This window comes from Anolis sagrei, chromosome 1 (assembly GCF_037176765.1).
Source record: "Anolis sagrei isolate rAnoSag1 chromosome 1, rAnoSag1.mat, whole genome shotgun sequence".
In the NCBI taxonomy this organism is placed as follows: domain Eukaryota; kingdom Metazoa; phylum Chordata; class Lepidosauria; order Squamata; family Dactyloidae; genus Anolis; species Anolis sagrei.
Window position 1 is genome coordinate 194652330 of NC_090021.1, and position 19272 is coordinate 194671601.

At 38.5% G+C, this 19272-nt stretch overlaps 1 protein-coding gene across 5 annotated transcripts in view; it reads right to left on the reverse strand.

Moving 5' to 3' along the window:
* MYO3B (myosin IIIB) overlaps positions 1–19272 on the reverse strand; it is a 310362-nt gene that overhangs the window by 275295 nt on the left and 15795 nt on the right. For all 5 annotated transcript variants that reach the window (XM_067471635.1, XM_060778850.2, XM_067471630.1 and 2 more), the window contains exons 2-3: positions 18430–18501; positions 18121–18163 (exon numbers count right to left, since the gene is read on the reverse strand). In XM_067471635.1, coding sequence (XP_067327736.1) covers positions 18121–18163; positions 18430–18436 — 50 coding nt within the window. In that variant the 5' untranslated portion in view covers positions 18437–18501. The remainder of the gene's footprint in view (positions 1–18120; positions 18164–18429; positions 18502–19272) is intronic.

The window sequence follows — 19272 nt, forward strand, 5'->3', positions numbered from 1 at the left end:
ACATTAGAAGAAACTTCTTGTCAGTAACCGTCTTGTCACAAGGGCATCTTTGTGTGCAGTATATCCCGGCTCCAGCCTACATCACCTACGGAGTCTGCCAGCTCCCATCAAAAGATGACGGTGGGGATCTGAGGGTGATGTAGGATGGAGCTGACACATGCCACCACCACCACGCATGGTTGATGCTTCTCCCCATGAGATCAATGAAATCTGGAGCCAGGTGATGTGAGGCATGGAGCACCAGGTTCCCCAAGCCCCTCAACAACGTGTAACGATTCCGGCGGCCATGTGACATGGTTGTAAGAAGGGTTTTGGTAATGGAAGAAAGAGAGATGATGAGTGCTCCTTCTCTAGGATGCTTTTGCTGAAGATCTTCCATTGGGTTGGACTCAAGAGCTTGTGCGGCCCTTTGCAATTTTATGATTGTGGGATGGCATTTGGGGAAACTGGCTTTACTCAGGGGCTATCTGATACTTTCTGTTAAGATTAAGACTCTTTAACATAACAGGCACTTTAGACAAGGTGAAAAATAACCAAAGGGTTTACTGAAACAAGAAGAATAAAGGGTTAACTCCAACCGGGACTAACATAGAATAACTTAAAACAATACATTATAACCAGACTTTGCTGGTTGAAGTCATCTTTCTGGGGTCTTTCCTGCCTCTGGTGCAAAGCAATGGTTAAACCATCCTAATTTTCTTTCTTGTGAAGCTTAGGTTGGTTATAGGCTTCTTTTTGTCCTGTGGACTGTTGGTATGAAATTCTGCTAAATACTGCAGCAGAAGCAGGTACTAAGATTCCAGACAATATCCAGACCTCTAGGCTGTACTACAGAAAGAAGGCGAAGTCCAGCAAAGAGCTCTGTACAGGGAAATGGAATAAACCAACTGCGGCAGGCCTCTGAGGGGTGTTTTAAGCTCCACCCAAAAACCTAATACAGAGGAAGGTCTCCACACTATTGGGAAGGCATAAGCCAAGACTTCAGGGGGCACTGAAGCAGAGGAGAAGGCAAAGCCAAGATTTCACAGACTGTGTTCAGCATTTGGCCACATTGTGAAAAGGAAAGTGCTTGTTCTGCAAACTCAATTGAACAGCAGATCCCGATAAACAAACCAGATCCCCACTATTATCTCATAAAAATTTCTTAACATGGCTACACTGTGGTTAACATTGATAAAGTCAAATACTTTTACATACATATGGTCTTTTAAAGCACAAATCAGAAAATCGGAAAAAAAATTCCCATTATAAATAGTAGTCTACATAAGCACTAGATTTCCTCTCACTTCCCAAACCATCCCATCTGACAAATCACCTATGAAATGGGTGAACAAGGAGATTTCTAGTGCTGCAGAAATACTTCTAACTGTGATTTGAGTATAGTTATTTACTAAAGAAACTAAAGAAAAGAGGGGGGGGGTGTTTTGGGGGGTTGTTTTGGGAGGTTGTTTTGGGTGGGGGGTTGTTTTGCTTTTTTATTTTTTATTTTATTTTATTTTATTATTTTATTTTATTTGTTGCAGCAGAAAGAGAGAGGCACCATTCTGGATGTTTCAATGAAAAATGTAACTATGACATCCCTCATGTTTCCAGCTCTCAGCTTCTTTTCAAGGGTAGTCTATTATAGCATTGTATCAGGACACATTGCAATGGTGTTTTATTCCAGGTAGGTGTGCTACCTCTGAAGAATGAAACATTTGACCTGAAGCTTTCCAAAAACAAACAGGCAATAACAACAAGACACTGACATACACAACTCTTCCAAAATGAGAGAGAATAACAATTAGGAAAAAAATATTTCACAATATATATCATTATAACTGGTTCCCTAAGCAAACTTTTTGATACATTTTAAAAATATTGATTTGAGATGGAAAATGTGCTGATTTGGGTGAGCCCAAGGATTCTTTAGATTGCATTCTTCCAACATGATAAAATTTGGAGACTCACAATATCACAATATTATGTCACCATCTTGCACACTTAGACAGGTTTAAAGAAATGGAATATAGCATTTCTTCTTATATCAAACTTAAGTGAATGGTGATTTTTTAAAGCACATTTTTGTATTTTTGCCCTGCTGTATCAAACACCAGAAAGGTAATTTTCTCCAATGAATTATTCATATTCTGTGCTATTGTGACATTTGATATATTCTAAAATATTTAGAGAGCCATTTAATTCACTAATGATAAGTGAACCGATTCTAAAAACGATAAGCTCCCTCCAAGACATGAATAAATCGCTTGCACTAATGTCTGCCTTTCAGATATATCACAGGGTAAAAAGCTCAAAATGATTGGAATTCAGCCCTGTTATCAGCCATATGGGATAGACAGAAGTTTTGTCTTGAATACATGTCTTGGTGCAAAAAGTAAGAAAGAACTGAAATGACAATAATTTCCTCCTTCATGAGGACATCTTAGATGGCAAATCATTAATGTTTGTCCTGGCAGCAACAATTATGCAGAGTACGGCAGCAGATTTCAGATGCATGAAAGGGCAGCAAAATGTTAGATATTTATTGTGTCATCACAGTATGTTTCTTTTTTAATGACGGGGAAGGGAGGGGGCTTATGGGATTTTCTGCCTCAGGTGTCAAAATAATTTGGCTAGCTTCAGCTAAGCTGTACCTTGATTTCAGAGCCAGCTTTGTGCAATGTTCTGAGCCCTGGACTATGACACTAAATACCAGGGTTGGACTGACTACTGAGTCCTGGACTATGGCTCTGCAGACATTGCTCATATAGGAAGACCTTGGGCAAGTCACATACTCTCAGCCTCAGAGGCAGGCAAGGGGAAACCCCTTCTGAACAAATATTGAGATGACTACCATAAAATAGAAACAATCTTGGCTTCAGTGGATGTTGTGCAGGGAAGGAATTTCCTAATCCATTTCAGGCAGAAAAGTGTCTTGAGTGATCTTTCTCTGGAAATAACACATTTAAATAGATGTGGGTGTTTGTTTCTTCTTACATGTCTCCTTATTGACTCTGGATGAAGTCTAACTGTCTGCTATCATTATAGTGAGGTCGAACTTAGAGTAGTACTGCAGATATGGAGGGTCCATGCCCAGCAAGTGTTCACGCTAAAGCCCAAAGTTCCGGATTGAAGGATACACTCACCAGATGAAGACAGTCACAGAGTCTTATTAGCAATCTGACCTGAAAGCACTGAAGCATGGCTAGCGCCAAAATGTACAAGCACAACCATGAATATGGAGACATACGGTTTTATACATTTGAGGGCCATTCAAACCTTTCTGCTCTGCCTTCCCTAATTGGCCAAAAAAGAGGCTGGCTTAGATCTGCATCCCGATTGGCTGGTGATGTTGCTGCCTCCAGGCAGGGATTCCCAGGTGAAGGGGAGGAGATGGAGGAAGATTGGCTAGGGCAGTGGTTCTCAACCTGTGGGTCCCCAGGTGTTTTGGCCTACAACTCCCAGAAATCCCAGCCAGTTTACCAGCTGTTAGGATTTCTGGGAGTTGAAGGCCAAAAACATCTGGGGACCCCAGGTTGAGAACCACCGGGCTAGGGGAAGTCCCATCACCTATTGAAGGGCGGCTCTCTTGGGAAGAGGCAAGCCTCGGAAAGTCTATGTTCATATTAAGAATGTAAATGATTCCTTAATTGGTTTAATTGTTTTAATCATGGGTAATGAAGAAGTTTCCTGGGAAAGATGAGGGTGAGGAGCCTTGGGACAAAAGGTGATGATCTTCTTTAATCAGTCTTTTGATGTCAAATAAAGGAATCTAATGTGTGTACATGCTTTGAATTCCTGTTTCCATAGCCAGGCAGCTCTCAACTCAATTGAGGCAATCAGCTGGGCAAGTATTAGCCAGTGATATCAGATCTAGAGCGGAAATCGCCTACTGATCAGTATATGCACACAATGGACCTTGATTGTCATCTTTGTCTAGGGGTTTCGTCCAGTCCCAGATGTCCAGGAAATTCCTCATTGGGTTCAGTGAGAGTCAATGACCCCAGTGGCTTGCTTAGATAGAAAACATATCTATCTATCTATCTATCTATCTATCTATCTATCTATCTATCGGTAAGGGAGGGAGTAAAGGATATAAAAGTATATAAAAAGTTATTAGAAAAGACTATATTCTGTCAACTGGATTGACCTTGAAGGGGCTAGGGGTGGTGACGGCCGACGGGGAGCTCTGGTGTGGGCTGGTCCATGAGGTCATGAAGAGTCGGAAATGACTAACAAGTTCGGAAGAAAAAACAGGCACAATGAATAAGTAAAATTAAAACTGAAAAAACAGAGGTAACAATGAATAAAGAGAGTTTAAAGCATACTATGAAAAACTTTACACCCGAGACGTAATCTCAAAAGAAGATGTAGCAAAATACCTAGGTAAATTTAGAATTCCTAAGATTACAGAGGCTCAAAGAGAAGATTTAAATAGAGAAATTACAGAAGAAGAAGTGGAAGCTGCCATAAGAAAAATGGACGCAAATAAAGCGCCAGGCCCGGATGGCTTTTCCGCAGGCTACTTCAAAATTTTTATAAAGGAACTTATGCCAATGTTAAAAACTGTAATGAATGGGATATTCCGTGGTCAGGGAATCCCAGAGACATGGAATCTAGCAGAAATAATAGTAATTCATTAAGAACAAACAGACACGAAGGATGTATGAAATGCCCTTCCAAAAGATCTTCGACAGGCCCCTTCTTTGGCAGCTTTCAGAAAGAACCTAAAAACTTGGCTGTTCTGACGTGCCTTCTCAGATTAGGAACCCCCCACCCCAAGTCCTAGAAGCACTTTAGTACAATTAATATTACTGCACACCGCACTATTTTAATCCTATGCTCCTCCTGCCACCCAGCACTTTTAACCCTGTACCCCATGGCGCTGGCCGTCCCAGTTTTAAAGTGTCTTGATGTATTGTTACTGTTGTTGTTATTTGCTTAACTATTTGATTTGCTTTGTCTACTATTGTTGTGTTATGTTTTTTACTGTATTGTGTTCTGAGGCTTCGGCCTGTGTAAGCCGAATCGAGTCCTTCGGGAGATGCTAGCGGGGTACAAATAAATAAAGTTAATAAATGTATGAAATTACCAGCCCATTTCACTGCTAAATGTGGATTATAAATTTTTTACAAATATTTTGGCCCAAAGATTGAAAAACTTTTTAAGTAAATGGATAGGGGAGGAACAAGTTGGCTTCTTACCTAAGAGAAATTTGAAAGATAACTTGAGAATAGTTATTGATCTGATCGAATATTTTGAAGCCAACCCTCAAAAAGAAGTGGCCTTTCTCGCCATCGATGCCGAAAAGGCCTTTGATAACCTTAATTGGGATTTTTTAAGACTTTAATGAAAGAAATGGACATGGGTTATCAGTTTATTACCGCAATTGAAGATATCTATAAGAACTAAAAGGCCAAAGTGCAAATAAATGGACAATTATCTGAAGAATTGGTGATAGGGAAAGGTTCTAGACAAGGTTGCCCGATTTCACCCCTGATATTCATAATGGCGTTAGAAATTCTGTTGAAAAATCTAAAGGAAGATGGAAATATTAAGGAGGTCAAAATTGGCAAACAGGAATTTAAGGCCAGAGCCTATACTGACGATATAATAGGGATAATAGAAAACCCACGAGAGAACATTAAAAATTGGCTAAACATGATTGAAGAGTTTGGAAAACTGGCAGGTTTCAAATTAAACAAACAAAAAACCATCATTCTAACGAAGAATATGTCAAAGGAAAAACAAGCAGAATTGAAGGACATTTCGGGCCTCACAATAGTAAATAAAATGAAATACCTAGGTATTTGGATTACATCAAAAAATGCTCAACTTCTTACGAATAATTATGAGAGACTTTGGAAGGAGATTCAAAAGGATTTGGAGAGGTGGAAATGTCTAAACCTATCCCTTATGGGAAGAATCGCTCTGATTAAAATGTCAGTACTCCCAAAACTATTATATCTATTTCAAAATATACCAATAATTAGGAACATTAAGAAATTTAATGAATGGACAAGAGATCTTATGAAATTTGTGTGGAAAGGTAAAAAACCGAGAATAAAATACCAAGTGCTGACAGATAAAAAAACAAGAGGAGGGTTTGGATTCCATAACCTCAAACTCTATCACGAAGCAAATGCTTTAATCTGGTTAAAGGACTGGATAGTTCTAAAAAGAGAGAACCTTCTTACGCTAGAAGGCCATGACCTACGTGTGGGCTGGCATGCTTACATCTGGTATGGGAAGGAAACAGAAGGAAAGAAACTTTGGAAATCATTTTATCCGGTCCTCATTAATCAGAATCTGGGACAGATATAAAAAATATTTTTATTCTAAAACCCCTCTTTGGATCTCCCCGATGGAAGCTAAACAGAGAAGATTACTGGGCTGGATAACCTGGCCCACGTATAAAGAACTTTTTAAAAAGGGTTCAACGGAACTAAAATCTCAAGTAAAAATAAATCAGAGTTTCCCAAAAATCTCATGGTTACATTATTTACAAATAAAGGAACAATATAACCAGGATATAAAACAAGGTTTTCAAAACAAAGAAGTGTTCTGGGATAATTTCTTAAAAACTGATACGAAATGTATAACTAAATTATACGAAAAATTATTAGAATGGTCAACGGAGTCCGAATTAATAAAAGGATGTATGGTAAAATGGGCAGAAAATTTTAAAAGACCAATAGCAATGTGTGATTGGGAAATAATGTGGAAGAAAAAACTTAAGTACACCTATGCAACGGACTTAAAGGAAAATTGGATGAAAATGTTTCATAGGTGGTATATGACTCCAGTAAAACTAAATCGTATGTATAAGAATGTATCGAAAGTTTGCTGGAAATGTAATGAACATGAGGGGACTTTCTTTCACTTATGGTGGAGCTGTAGAGAAACTCAAAAATATTGGAAAATTATTCATGAAGAAATGCAAACAGTATTCAAAAAAAAATTCCCAAGAAGGGCTGAATACTACTTGTTGGGAATTGTAGATGATGATATTAAATTGGACTCTAATGAGGACATTTTGTTTACGTATTTGACAACGGCTGCCAGAATTGTCTTCGCTAAAATTTGGAAGCAGAAAGAAATACCAGAAAAACTCCACTGGATAAACAAAATTAACGAAATAAAAGACATGGACATGTTAACTTTTTTACTAAAGAAGAACACAGGTAATATAATTAAAGAGACAAATTGGTCAATTGTTGAAGAGTATATAGATACAATACACAAATTCACATAATTGACCTGAGGACACCTGGATGTTACGATATGGAACTTACTCTTATACAAAATGAAAGTCATTGAACGAGCTGAATCAGAAGGGAGTCCTTTTTGGATTTTTGTTTTTTGCCATTTTTTTTTCTTTTTCTCTCTCCCTTTTTTTTTTTTTTTTACCCACGGGTGCTATGGTTGTGGTATTTTCCTACTTTTCTATCTTCTTATATTATTCCCCCACTTTCGCTGTAATTATATAAAACTCAATAAAAATTTATAAAAAAAAGAGTCGGAAATGACTGAACGAATGAACAACAACAACAACAACAACATATCCTATCAAAGGATTGGGAAAGGATAGAGTCTTTGTATGAGATTCACTGCTGCAGATCTGGCCCACACGTGCGCTGACATGTACCAGAGCATGTCTGCAGACCTTTAATAAAAAGATATTAGTGGGAAGGTTACGACTGTTGACCCTTTTGTCAGTCTGGATACAAGGTTGGGCTGCAGGAGTTCCACAGAGAGGGAACTTATTTCATTTCACTTAGGTATCCTTGGAGAAATATAAATCATCGAGGTTGGGGTGCAAGCTAGCCCCTCTTTCAAAGCAAGCAATTTCTTGTAAGGCCGTTACGACAACAGAATGTATTATGCCACTTTAGAAAGTGTCAAAAGCAACCAAAAAAAGGTTAGTAAAAGGAGGGAGAAAATGAACTAGAAGATGGCTTTTGGGGCTAGGAAAATTAGTGTAGATCTAACGGTAAAACTAACAGTAGAGAAACACAACACACTTTTTAAGATAAATATGGATGTTAAAAGCACATTAAAAACAAATGTCAATTACAGAGCTGTAACCTGCCAACCACAATAACTTTGTGTCCACCCACATCCCTCCACAATGGTGTCTAGGTCCTGCCCACCTTATTCTCTCTCACCATAGGATTCATTAACAATAGTTGAGCTGATCCCCATCCCAATCCAAAATGACCAAGAAACAGAATTCAAGATAGAACTTTGCCTATCGAAGTAGACTTGATCCCCAATGGTTGTGGAGTTACTAGATGGCGAAAGAACTCTCTTAGAATAAACCCGTTTTCTTCTGCCTTTGTAGATGGACAATTATCATTCACTCTGGAAATCCAGCAGTGTACAAAATGGTATTGCATTGTGACAAAAGGTTTTTGAAAAGCTCTCACCCTTAATGGGGATGCAGTTGAAGACTGTGTTGTCTTTTCCTCTGTAGCACAGAAGTACATGAACACACATACATATACATTCCTCTTTATCTTCTAGCCATTTTACTATTGCTCAAATAGAGGCATCTGCCCCACTGTCAATTTCAATATTGCTTTTGGAAGCATTTCCTTCCATTTTTCACAGATTCTGGAAAAAGGACTTTTCTTGATTACAGATTTTGGAATTTCCCAGTCCACACTGACCATGCTTTTGCTGGCTGGGAAATTTTGGGAGTCACATCTTTTTTCTTTTAATTTTAATTTTATTTTATTTAAGTAAACATACATTTGCAAGTGTTTGTTGCATACAGTGCAATACTTTCTATCTATTAATGTTCTATAATCATCTTTTATATGTCAATTCACTAAAATGCCAAGGGAAATTCAAATCCAGAATTCACTAATTAAGAAACCTACCTTTCAGTTGTGCTTGCTCAACTCTACATTACAGAAGTCCTTTGCAGCCACAAGGGAACTCCTTAGCAGTTCATGTGTTAGAAACCACACTCGTTCACATTACAAAACAACAGAGATATTTGGCTGAAGCAAGCTCATAAGGGGCTTGAAACAATATACGGGCCTGACTGATAAAATATTAATACTGATTTGTCATCAGGGGATAACACAGTTTGCTGAATGTTTTCATACTGAGCATGCAATTTTGCAGGAAAGGAGCACTCCCAAGAGATCAGGAAAATAATCTGACCCAAAACAAACATTACATTTATCACAGGTTTTTCCAACAATCTTTCGGAAATGTTTTATGACATAGTCAAACGTTCTTCTTATAGAACTACAACTGTTTCTATTCTATATGACACTCTATTTTGAATATTGGGTTTTCAATATTTGTTGCAAGCTGCTTTAGTTTCACTCTATATGCCCATCTACAGTATTTTGTTTGCAGTGTGGAGAATAACATGGTCACTGACACAGATTTCCCTCCTTATTTCTCTATAAAATATTTTATTGAATCAGTGACATATTAATTATTATATTTATAATCCACATATTAGTTTCCAAAATGTTGTCAAGCCACATTAACAACCCCCTCCCCCAGAAGATTTATAGTTCACTAAGGATATGATTTTTTCCTTTAAAAAACCTCTTTCTGTACTTGCGTAAGTTCAATGCCTCAGAAGAACCAGCAACAACTGTAAACCCCTAAACTCTAGCCTACAATCATACCACCCTGAACATGCTGCAAACTCTATTGTATCTGTTTTTCATGACTTTTGGTATCTTTTTTATAAAATGTATAAAACTTCAAAACTAACAAGATGTCAACCAGAGACAGTCATCTCTCCGTAACCCTGCTGATATAATTCCTTGAGAACAGGAAGTTGTCCAAATCCCTCTGATGGTTTCCCAGACCAGATAATTACCAAAATCCATTGTTCGTGTATATGCAGAGATTGGTGACTTCCCTGTCAGCCCAGACAAATCCAAACCTATTTGCCTAGTTATATGGCTCACTTGAAGCTGAGAGACTGCTGCCCACAGAAAAAGAGGCTCAGGGTATGTGTATTTGTTAAACCTCTTTATTGACAGTCAACCAAGGCTTTGATTGCCCAAGACCATCACCTTTTGTTCCAGGAGCCCCCCACTTTTTTCCTGAAATTTCTTTGGCACAGAACCGGCCATTTGAGCTCATCAACATATCTTTACCATTTGTGTTCCACAGATCGTGACCTCCCAGGGGGCATCTCTGCAGCTTATTGGTCCTCTAACCAATCTCTAGCTGCCATCTCCCTCCCAGCCAATCCCAGCGCAGATCCTAGCCAGCCTCTTTTCTAGCCAATCAGTGGAGGGAGTGGGAAGACTGAATAGATGTCTGAACTGTATAAGATGTCTTGTGTTTCTTTTAAAGCAAATTGCTGTACGTGCATCTTTTTTTTACCAAACCATGGTTTGTCTTCAACCTGGTGAATTGGTTTCTCTGTCCTGTCCTAACTGGTTTAGCATATGCTCACCAGACATGGATCTTCTTATCCGTGATCCTAGCTAATCACTACAAAAAATCAGGTAGTAACATTTTTAAAATGCAGACAAAAGAAGCAATACTATAAAAAACAAACGTCGAAATAGATGACATCTCAGTATATGATGATCCCTTTTAAACATCCTTGAGTCAATAGGAAAGTTTTGCTTTGGTAGACCATAAGTATTTTAAATAAATTAAACTGATCCACCAATAACTTGTGCCATCTCATGAAAATTAACCCTCAAGTTATACTAACAGTACTTTTTCCATTCAAAACCTAAAACTCCATGGACTTTTTTTTCAAATTTGCAAACAGTTTTTGTTTGTTTGTGCTAAGAGATTGGGTACATAGATGCAGTTGAAAACTTGGAACAGTAGTGGATTGAGAGAAAAGAAATGTACTTGCTGAAATAATAGAAAATGACATCAAAGAGCTTCCTCTTAAACCCAAATTACATAGTTGCACTCTGTTTTCACAATAAAGAACCCTGACTTAAGAAATAATTGGCCTTAATCAGCAAGGCCATTCTAGAATAATTAGTAGAGATGGGGAAGGAATTTAGTAGGATTCCCTACAGTGTTTGGCTTGCAAAAGCCTTCTAGAAGTGACTGGGACATTAGGCAGCCAATTAATGGGTGCAATTCTGCAATCCAGGTCTGTTAAACTCAAAGAGAATTTTGCCATGGAGCTTAATGGGAGACCACAGTCAAAAGGGCAGAAAACCAGTATCAGGAGGCCAAAAAAATTAAATTTAATTCTCATTGGTTAGGACTTGTCCTAAGCAGCTAAGTTCTGCAAAGGAATAGCAGGGGAAATAAGGCATTAATTTTTCAGCCTACACTTCCATTCATACTGTGCTATGTTTCGGGCTAATAGAACAGCAACTCCTCAATACTCCTCTGCTACTACTATTTTTAAAACAAGTATTCACTAGCGCTCCATTATATGGCACTGATTGCTGATTCAGTTTTCCAGCTGCAAAAGCAGCTGGAGATCTCTCCTGCCAAGACCCTGGTTTTCATAAATTTCATTTGTGATCTTCCTGCTGCTTTTACAGCATGGTGCTGATTGCCAGCCCTTGTTTCCAAGAGATTCCTTATCTCGCTGGAGCTCAGTCAGTAGATACAGGCCGTTCCCTCACTTTTCTAGTTGGCAATCAAAACTGAAAGCAGTTTGCTTTCAGTCATCCTTTTTCAAGTGATTCAGCCTTTTCTTTTCTTTTCTTTTCTTTTTTAGTTATTTGGCATTCAGTTGCACAACACCCTCCTTCAACTCACATTCAACCATATGTGTTGAACCACCACAAAATATACAGTAAGACAAGGAAATGAAAACAAAAAATGAATTCTAGCAAGGTTGCTGACAATCTGAATATTTATTATTCACATCTATAAAGATTTATATTTATTTAGTGTCACTAATTTAGTCCCACCTTGGAAGCATTTGTCAACTGTAGGATGTGTGAATTAATAGAGTGCTATCAAAAGGAGAAGTATGATTATATAATATCCCTCATGCTAATAAGGGATAAAAACCATCAAGCAGTGAGTGTGAGATTCACAGATCTGTCTTTTTATTTTGTTTGTTTTGGTCTTATATTATGTTATTTTTACTAAGTATTTAATAGTTGTTCTGTTCTAGTAGACAGAATATAGTTGTGTAGTTTTTAACATTATATATCCCAAAAATATGCTTATTTATCCTATTCTTGCTGTTCATATTTTTCTTTTTGAATAAAAAATATAAGTCTGAGTCTGCTGTGAAGAGGCATTGAACATCTCCAGCCTGCTCTTTGGGACTCCTTGTGAGTAGCCTACTGCCCCAGGCCTGTTCCAGCTTGGTGTGGCTCAGCAACTGCAAGGAAGCTCCTTTTATAAAGCTGAGCCCACAAGGCCTGGGTGGACTTTTATTTTAATATGTTGTGTGTTGTAGGTGGAGGCTCAGCTCTGGATACTGGTCATTCTGGAACTGTTATGCCAGCTGGTGGAGAGAGAGCCAGCTGAAGGAGTTAGCAGTGAAAGGGCTAACCAAAACCATCTAGCTCAGTGGTTCTTAACCTGTGGGTCCCCAGGTGTTTTGGCCTACAACTCCCGGAAATCCCAGCCAGTTTATCAGCTGTTAGGATTTCTGGGAGTTGAAGGCCAAAACATCTGGGGACCCACAGGTTGAGAACCACGATCTGGCTGGTAGGGATGTGAGATCCATTAAAAATGGTTCAAAAGCCATTACAAAACTGGTGGGTGCTGACATTTCATTTCTAAAGTGTTTCTAAAGTATTGTTAGTGAAAAAAAATCATTATTATACAAGAGTAATGAAATTTTGTTACTATTTTGTTATAATAATTGTGCATAATTACTATAATTGGGAAAACTTCAGGGACTTCTTTCTCCCTCATTTTTACAGATATTGAGGTGAAACTCACTACAATAGTAGAACACCTTTACCACTCTTAGCCCACCAAAGTTCATAATATTTCATTTATCCACAGATTTTGGGTAATTTTCAAAGTTTTTATTAACAAACACTTTTAGCAATAAAGAAAACATGTTCCTAGTTTCTTCCTTATTTTTAACTTTTGACATTTTGGCCACACCCTGATGTTGCTTGGCCACACATGTCCCCGTGTTCATTTGTGAAATGTTGGAGGCCTAATGTACATAGCTATATCAGAAGCAATTTAAAAGAGATTTCAGAGATGCCCACAGTTTTACTGATCTTTTAAAATGTGAACTATGTAACTGTTGTACAACTAACCAGCCAAAGGATCCTATTAAAAGAAAGGTAAGAGTCACAGAGATTTTGTTTAAATCACATAACAAATCTTTTGTGATCGTTCTCTAGCCTTCCCCACAACAAAGCCATTAGTAGAAAAGTACACAGTGTCTCATGTATCAAATGACACTTTATGTTAAGCCTTTCTCTTTGAAGGAAAAGACAACAGAGAAGCTATCTGACAGTTCATTTTACACCACTTCACAGGCTGTACGAAGGTGCAAACTTCACTTGTGCTATTATTGCTAGAGAAAATATAATTGCAAAGCTCAAAGATGTGCCTTGCTTAAGAATAGAACATAATCAATCGATAGCTGTTCATCTCATCCAACTGTCCCAAACCCTACATCTAGCATTGTTCTTCTTCCCATAAACTATCACGAATTATACAATGAAAGAAGTTAGCAAGTCTTGGTATATTTCAAATGGTGAACTGCGCAGACCTCTTCCAGTAGTTACAGGGGTATTTCTGAAGTGATCTATCTATCTATCTATCTATCTATCTATCTATCTATCTATTTGGAGCATTTGTATCCTGTCCTTCTCAATCCCCAAAGGGGGAATCAGGACGGCTTAAAATTGGCAGTCATTAGATGCCGGTAAAGAAACAGAGCACAACAATTAACATAACAAGTCAACAGCAATAAAAATACATTAAAAAGACAATAAAATACGTTTAAAATATTGGCCCTTAAAATATTAACACAACCAAGTCAGAGTCCGCAAATCCAAATCATTGTCAAGACTTCCAGTCCAAGGTCTCTTAATTAAGAATTCTCACAGGTCATTACAGATGTTGCTCAGGCAGGTCCCAAAGCCAAGACGAGTTTTTTCCTGAAGGAGAGGAGAACTCAATGTGTGTGTGTGTATGATATATATGTGTGTGTGTGTGTGTGTGTGTGTGTGTGTATACACACACACACATATACATATACAGTAAAGTCTTGCTTATCTGACTTAAACAGGCCAGCACATCGGATAAACAAAACTGTCAGATAATACGGAGTCTTCTAATGTTTAGCATATGGAGCATCGGATAAGAGCATCAAATAATATGGAATGTCGGATAAGCAAAGGTTGGATAAGCGAGACTCTACTGCAGATAGAAAAAAAATGGCTTGTTGTGGAAACAAGGATTGGCAAGAAAGCTTTAGTGGAGACCCCTTTTCCCCATGATAACTCTTCCAGGATTGAATTTCCCATTCTAGGGGTAGATTTTTGGCTGCTATTATGTAGTGTGTTGTGCTTTTGAAAGTGAAATGACCAGGGATTTCTTTTATTTTTTAAAAAACCCTTTGTATTCAGGAGGCAGCTACCATTTGCATTTCCTTTCATTTCGCAGCTCCATATATTTACCTCTTTTAGACCTAACCCTAGTCATAATGGCCACCATTAAAAGATTCTGGAAGCTGAATTTGAAACATCAAGAGGACAAAAGTTTGAGTCTTAAGTCAGTGACAGTGAAATAATATACAACTGTCAAGCATGTGTTGACAGTCTCTATGTAGCTGCATTGTCTCTATGTAGCTTTTGGCTTCGTCTCATAGAACTGAGCATTTTATTATTTGCACCAGGCAGCAGCATCTGATGGATCAGCCCGTGGAAATCATACTAGGTGGTATGAAAAACTACCAAAGGTTTCCACATTCATTTCAGAAAATGGCAATATGCCCTTAGAGTTTCCTTTTGCATTATCTTCCACTGGCCCCGCCTTACAAGCCATTTTTGAAAACAGAGGCACATTGTGTGAACCAGTGCACACAATTGCTACTGGAATTTATCTCAGAAAGAGTATTTTGTCAAGGGCATCTGTTCCTGAAGAAGAACTCAGATCTTTTACACTGACGAACAACTTTGCCTAGCCATGTAAAAATGTGCTAATCTAAACTACATTTTGCTTTGCACGAATGGAATTCACTTTAGCGCAACAGCCCCAACTGTCACATTTTTTAGCTGAGTGAATGTCTTCCAGTAGGTACTGATTTAGCCTTCTTCCCTAAACAAACCTTTGCCCAACCAGCCACCACAACCTCAGGCACACAGGTTTGAAAGCACTGAGAGAAATCCAGGTGTAAGCAGAATATGAGTGCTGTGTTCATTACAGAATGTTCCACCATCAAAACAAAACAAAAATGTTGATTACTTGATCCTCAACATTGTGGTCAATGCAGAGGACAAGTACAAGAACTGGTGGACAACTGGGCAAACCCACCATGTTTTAGAGCTGTATGAAGTGCACAAGGACAATGAAAACCAATTTTATTCTGGACAGCGGTTGCAAAAAATAGTGGACCATTAATAACGAAAGGAAGCAGAGGTGCATGGTATCGTTTTGTACAGGACCCCACTGGATATGTGAAGTCATTAAGAACAGCAACAGCATTTCCTTCACTCTGAATTAGCTTGGTAGGAACATCTATTTTTGCCAGGATAATACTTGTACAATTCTATTACCAAGAATTCTATTCTATTCTATCCTATGTGCAATTTTGTTCTTAGGATAGCCATTTTAGAAACATTGTTAGAAAGACCAATAAAGCTGAACACAAGAACTAGAAAATATAATCCCCCCAAAAATCACAAATGTAACTACATTGGTTCCATTCCAAATGCTGAATAGAAAAAGCCTGATGCTAGAGTCCTACCTATATTGAGATGACTTAGCTCCCACTCTCTCAACTCTCAGATCTCCCACCCTTACACAATATTAGTTCATCTATATAAATAAAAATGTAATGTTCGTTTGTGGGATTAACAGAACTCAAAAACTAGTGGGCCAATTGACACCAAATTTGGACGGCATACACCTAACAACCCAATGTATGTCCTTCACTCAAATTTTTTTGATTTTGTCATTTGGGAGTTGTAATTGCTGGGATTTATAGTTCACCTACAATCCAAGAGCATTCTGAACTCCACCAATGATGGAATTGAACCAAAGGTGGCACACAGGACTCCCATGACCAACAGAAACACTAGAAGGGTTTAGTGGGCATTGACCTTGAGTTTGGGAGTTGTAGTTCACCTACATCCAGAGAACACTGTGGACTCAAACAATGCTGGATCTGGACCAAACTTGGCACAAATATTCCATATGCCCAAACATGAACCCAGATGGAGTTGGGGGAAATAGACCTTGTCATTTGGGGGTTGTAGTTACTGGGATTTATAGTTCACCTACAATCAAAGAGCATTCTGAATCCCACCAATGATAGAATTGGGCTAAACTTCCCACACAGAACCCCCATGACCAACAAAAAATACTTAAGGCCATCCAGTCCAACTCCCTTCACCAGGGAAGAGAACGTAAACAAAGCCCTCCTGACAAAGAGCCATCCGGCCATAGATATAGATATATATGATTCACACACAGAGAGAGATATAGTATCATAGATTTGAAAGGGACCCTTAAAGAAGGACAATCATATGTGGCATGTTCCAGAGTAGGCAAACCAGACAATCTCTACATCAATACTGACAAAGAAACAACAAGAAGTACTGTTTATCCACAAGCATCAAGACATTCCATATATTAGAAACCAACACTTTCTCATTACTTTATTTTTGAGATCACCGGACTGGGCCACAGCAATGCATGGCAGGGGACGGCTAATATCTATATATATAAAAACGTAATGTTCATTTGTGGGATTAACATAACTCAAAACCCAATGGACAAGTTGACACCAAATTTGGACACAATACACCTCACAGGTCAACAAGTGACCATCACTCATAAAAACTGAAAAACACAGCAGAAGAGACTTAAAAAGCCAAAAAACAAAAAAATTACAACGCATGCGCAAAACTAGATATATATACGCCACACATATATACATATATACACAAATATATACACACAGAATACACATATACATAGACTGGGCCACAGCAATGCGTGGCAGGGGACAGCTAGATATGTGTGTGTGTGTGTGTGTGTGTATTCCACCTGAATGTTTCCCAAGAGATCCTAACCAAAGAAATCAATTTGTCACATATTTCGTGAATATATTGGAAGAGTTTAAGCATTATTTACCTAGAAATTAACTAAAGTATAATGATTCAAAATAAACTGTAATTAAGGTCATTTAACTCAGCTTTATCATCAATTTGCCATTACTTTACAAGGACTTCTAAGCACGAAAAGGAGACACGTCATTCTAGGATCTACCTCTAAGGAATATTCACAAAATAAATGGTGATTCCATCTCAAATTCTGTCCAACAATTCAGATATATAATAATTGATGCTAAGGAGTGCTGCCACATCACTATCTTAAATAATCAGACAAGCCAGAGAAACCAATCAATTAGATTCTAAACGATGTTAAGCTTCATTATTTATGTAGGATGTAAATAGTATCACCTGATTGTATTCCCCACTCAAAACAGCATTGCCTACATTCTTTCAACCCAACATAACCTATATTTAAGCTTACTTCAGTGGTATATTGTTGCTAAGTGACATAATATTAACTTTGACTTATAGCAATTCGATAGACACTTCTGCCATCAATAGTTCTTCTTGAGTCCCGCAAACCCAGAACTATGAATTGAGTATATCCAACTGAAATATATTCTTCCTTGTTTCCAATTGTCTTCTGCTTTACTAAGCATTGTTAGTTTTTAATTTTGGTTATCAGTGGGATGTATTAGCAACTACGCGTGCGGGGGATAGCAATGCAGTCATCTCTTGGCAGGTTTTATCTTGCAGATTGCACTAACTCCTATGCATTCATTTGGATTGTCATTATGATTTTCCAGCTGAATCCATCAAGGACCTCCCTACGTCCGTCACCCTTTGTTCTTAAACCAAGAAGGCAGAATGGAATAACACTTTTTGTAAAGGTCAGACACTCTTGTAACTTCCATCCCTTCAAAATGTCAGACAGTTGAAAAAAATAATTCCATCTTACCTGGCTTGATTTGCTTCAGGGCTTGCAGTGTTCTTCAACGGGGCTGCAATGAATCAAGAAAAGAAGGAAAGGAAACACAGAGAGAAAGAGAAAGTATGAAGGAACCAAGAACATGACCGCCTTCAAGACATCTGAGACCTCTGGCATTACTCCAGCCGTCTCTCTCCCTGCCCAACAGCTGTTGAGGGATGCCGTCCACCCCACCCCACCCCAGATCCATTACATTTCCAGACATATCTAAGGCAGAGCCTAGCAGGGAGAAATACATGCATAATATGGGGCAAAGATGTCCTCGCTCCGGCTTCCTACCTGCCATAGTTGATGTTGGCCCATATGCTGCACTAAGTGAAGAAGTTGTATTGTCTCATCCAAGCCAAAAACCTAGAACAGATAAAGATTAAATAATTAACAAGAACTTGAGGAGGAACCTGAGTGTGTGATGCAGTTAAGAATGGGAGAAACATAAAACTGTAAAGAAAAAGGAAGTCCACTGCTATTGTTCAGGAGCTTCAGAAAGACCTCCTGTGATCATGATTACAAAGGTCACATTATCCTAAGGAACTGTGGAGAGTGAAAGGGCCATTTTGCAAATAAGTAATATTGGGGGGCGGGGGGTGAGAGAAAGTAGACATAGGGACCGAATCTTATCGTACATGTGTGTTTATTTGATTTATTTCTTGCTTCTCTCCCAAATGGGACTCATAATGGCTTACAAAGCTAATTAAAATAGACTAGCTAAAACAATATGGAGTGCATTAAACACACTGCAGCCAGTCTTCCATATCCATAGTTGCTATGTGTCCAGAGTAGGGTGACTAAAATGATCAAGGGTCTGGAGAATTAGCCCTATGATGAGCGGCTTAAAGAGCTGGGCATGTTTAGCCTGCAGAACAGAAAGCTGAGAGGAGACATGATGAGGGCCATGTATCAAAAATGTGAGGGGAAGTCATAGGGAGGAGGGAGCAAGCTTGTTTTCTGCTGCCCTGGAGACTATGGAACAATGGCTTCAAACTACAGGAAAGGAGATTCCACGTGAACATGAGGAAGAACTTCCTAACTGTGAGACCTCAGAGAGCCAAAGGCTGGCCCATCTGAGAAATAAAAAACCTATGGACAATTTAATCACCTCACACAAAGGTGTGTTCCTGTCTA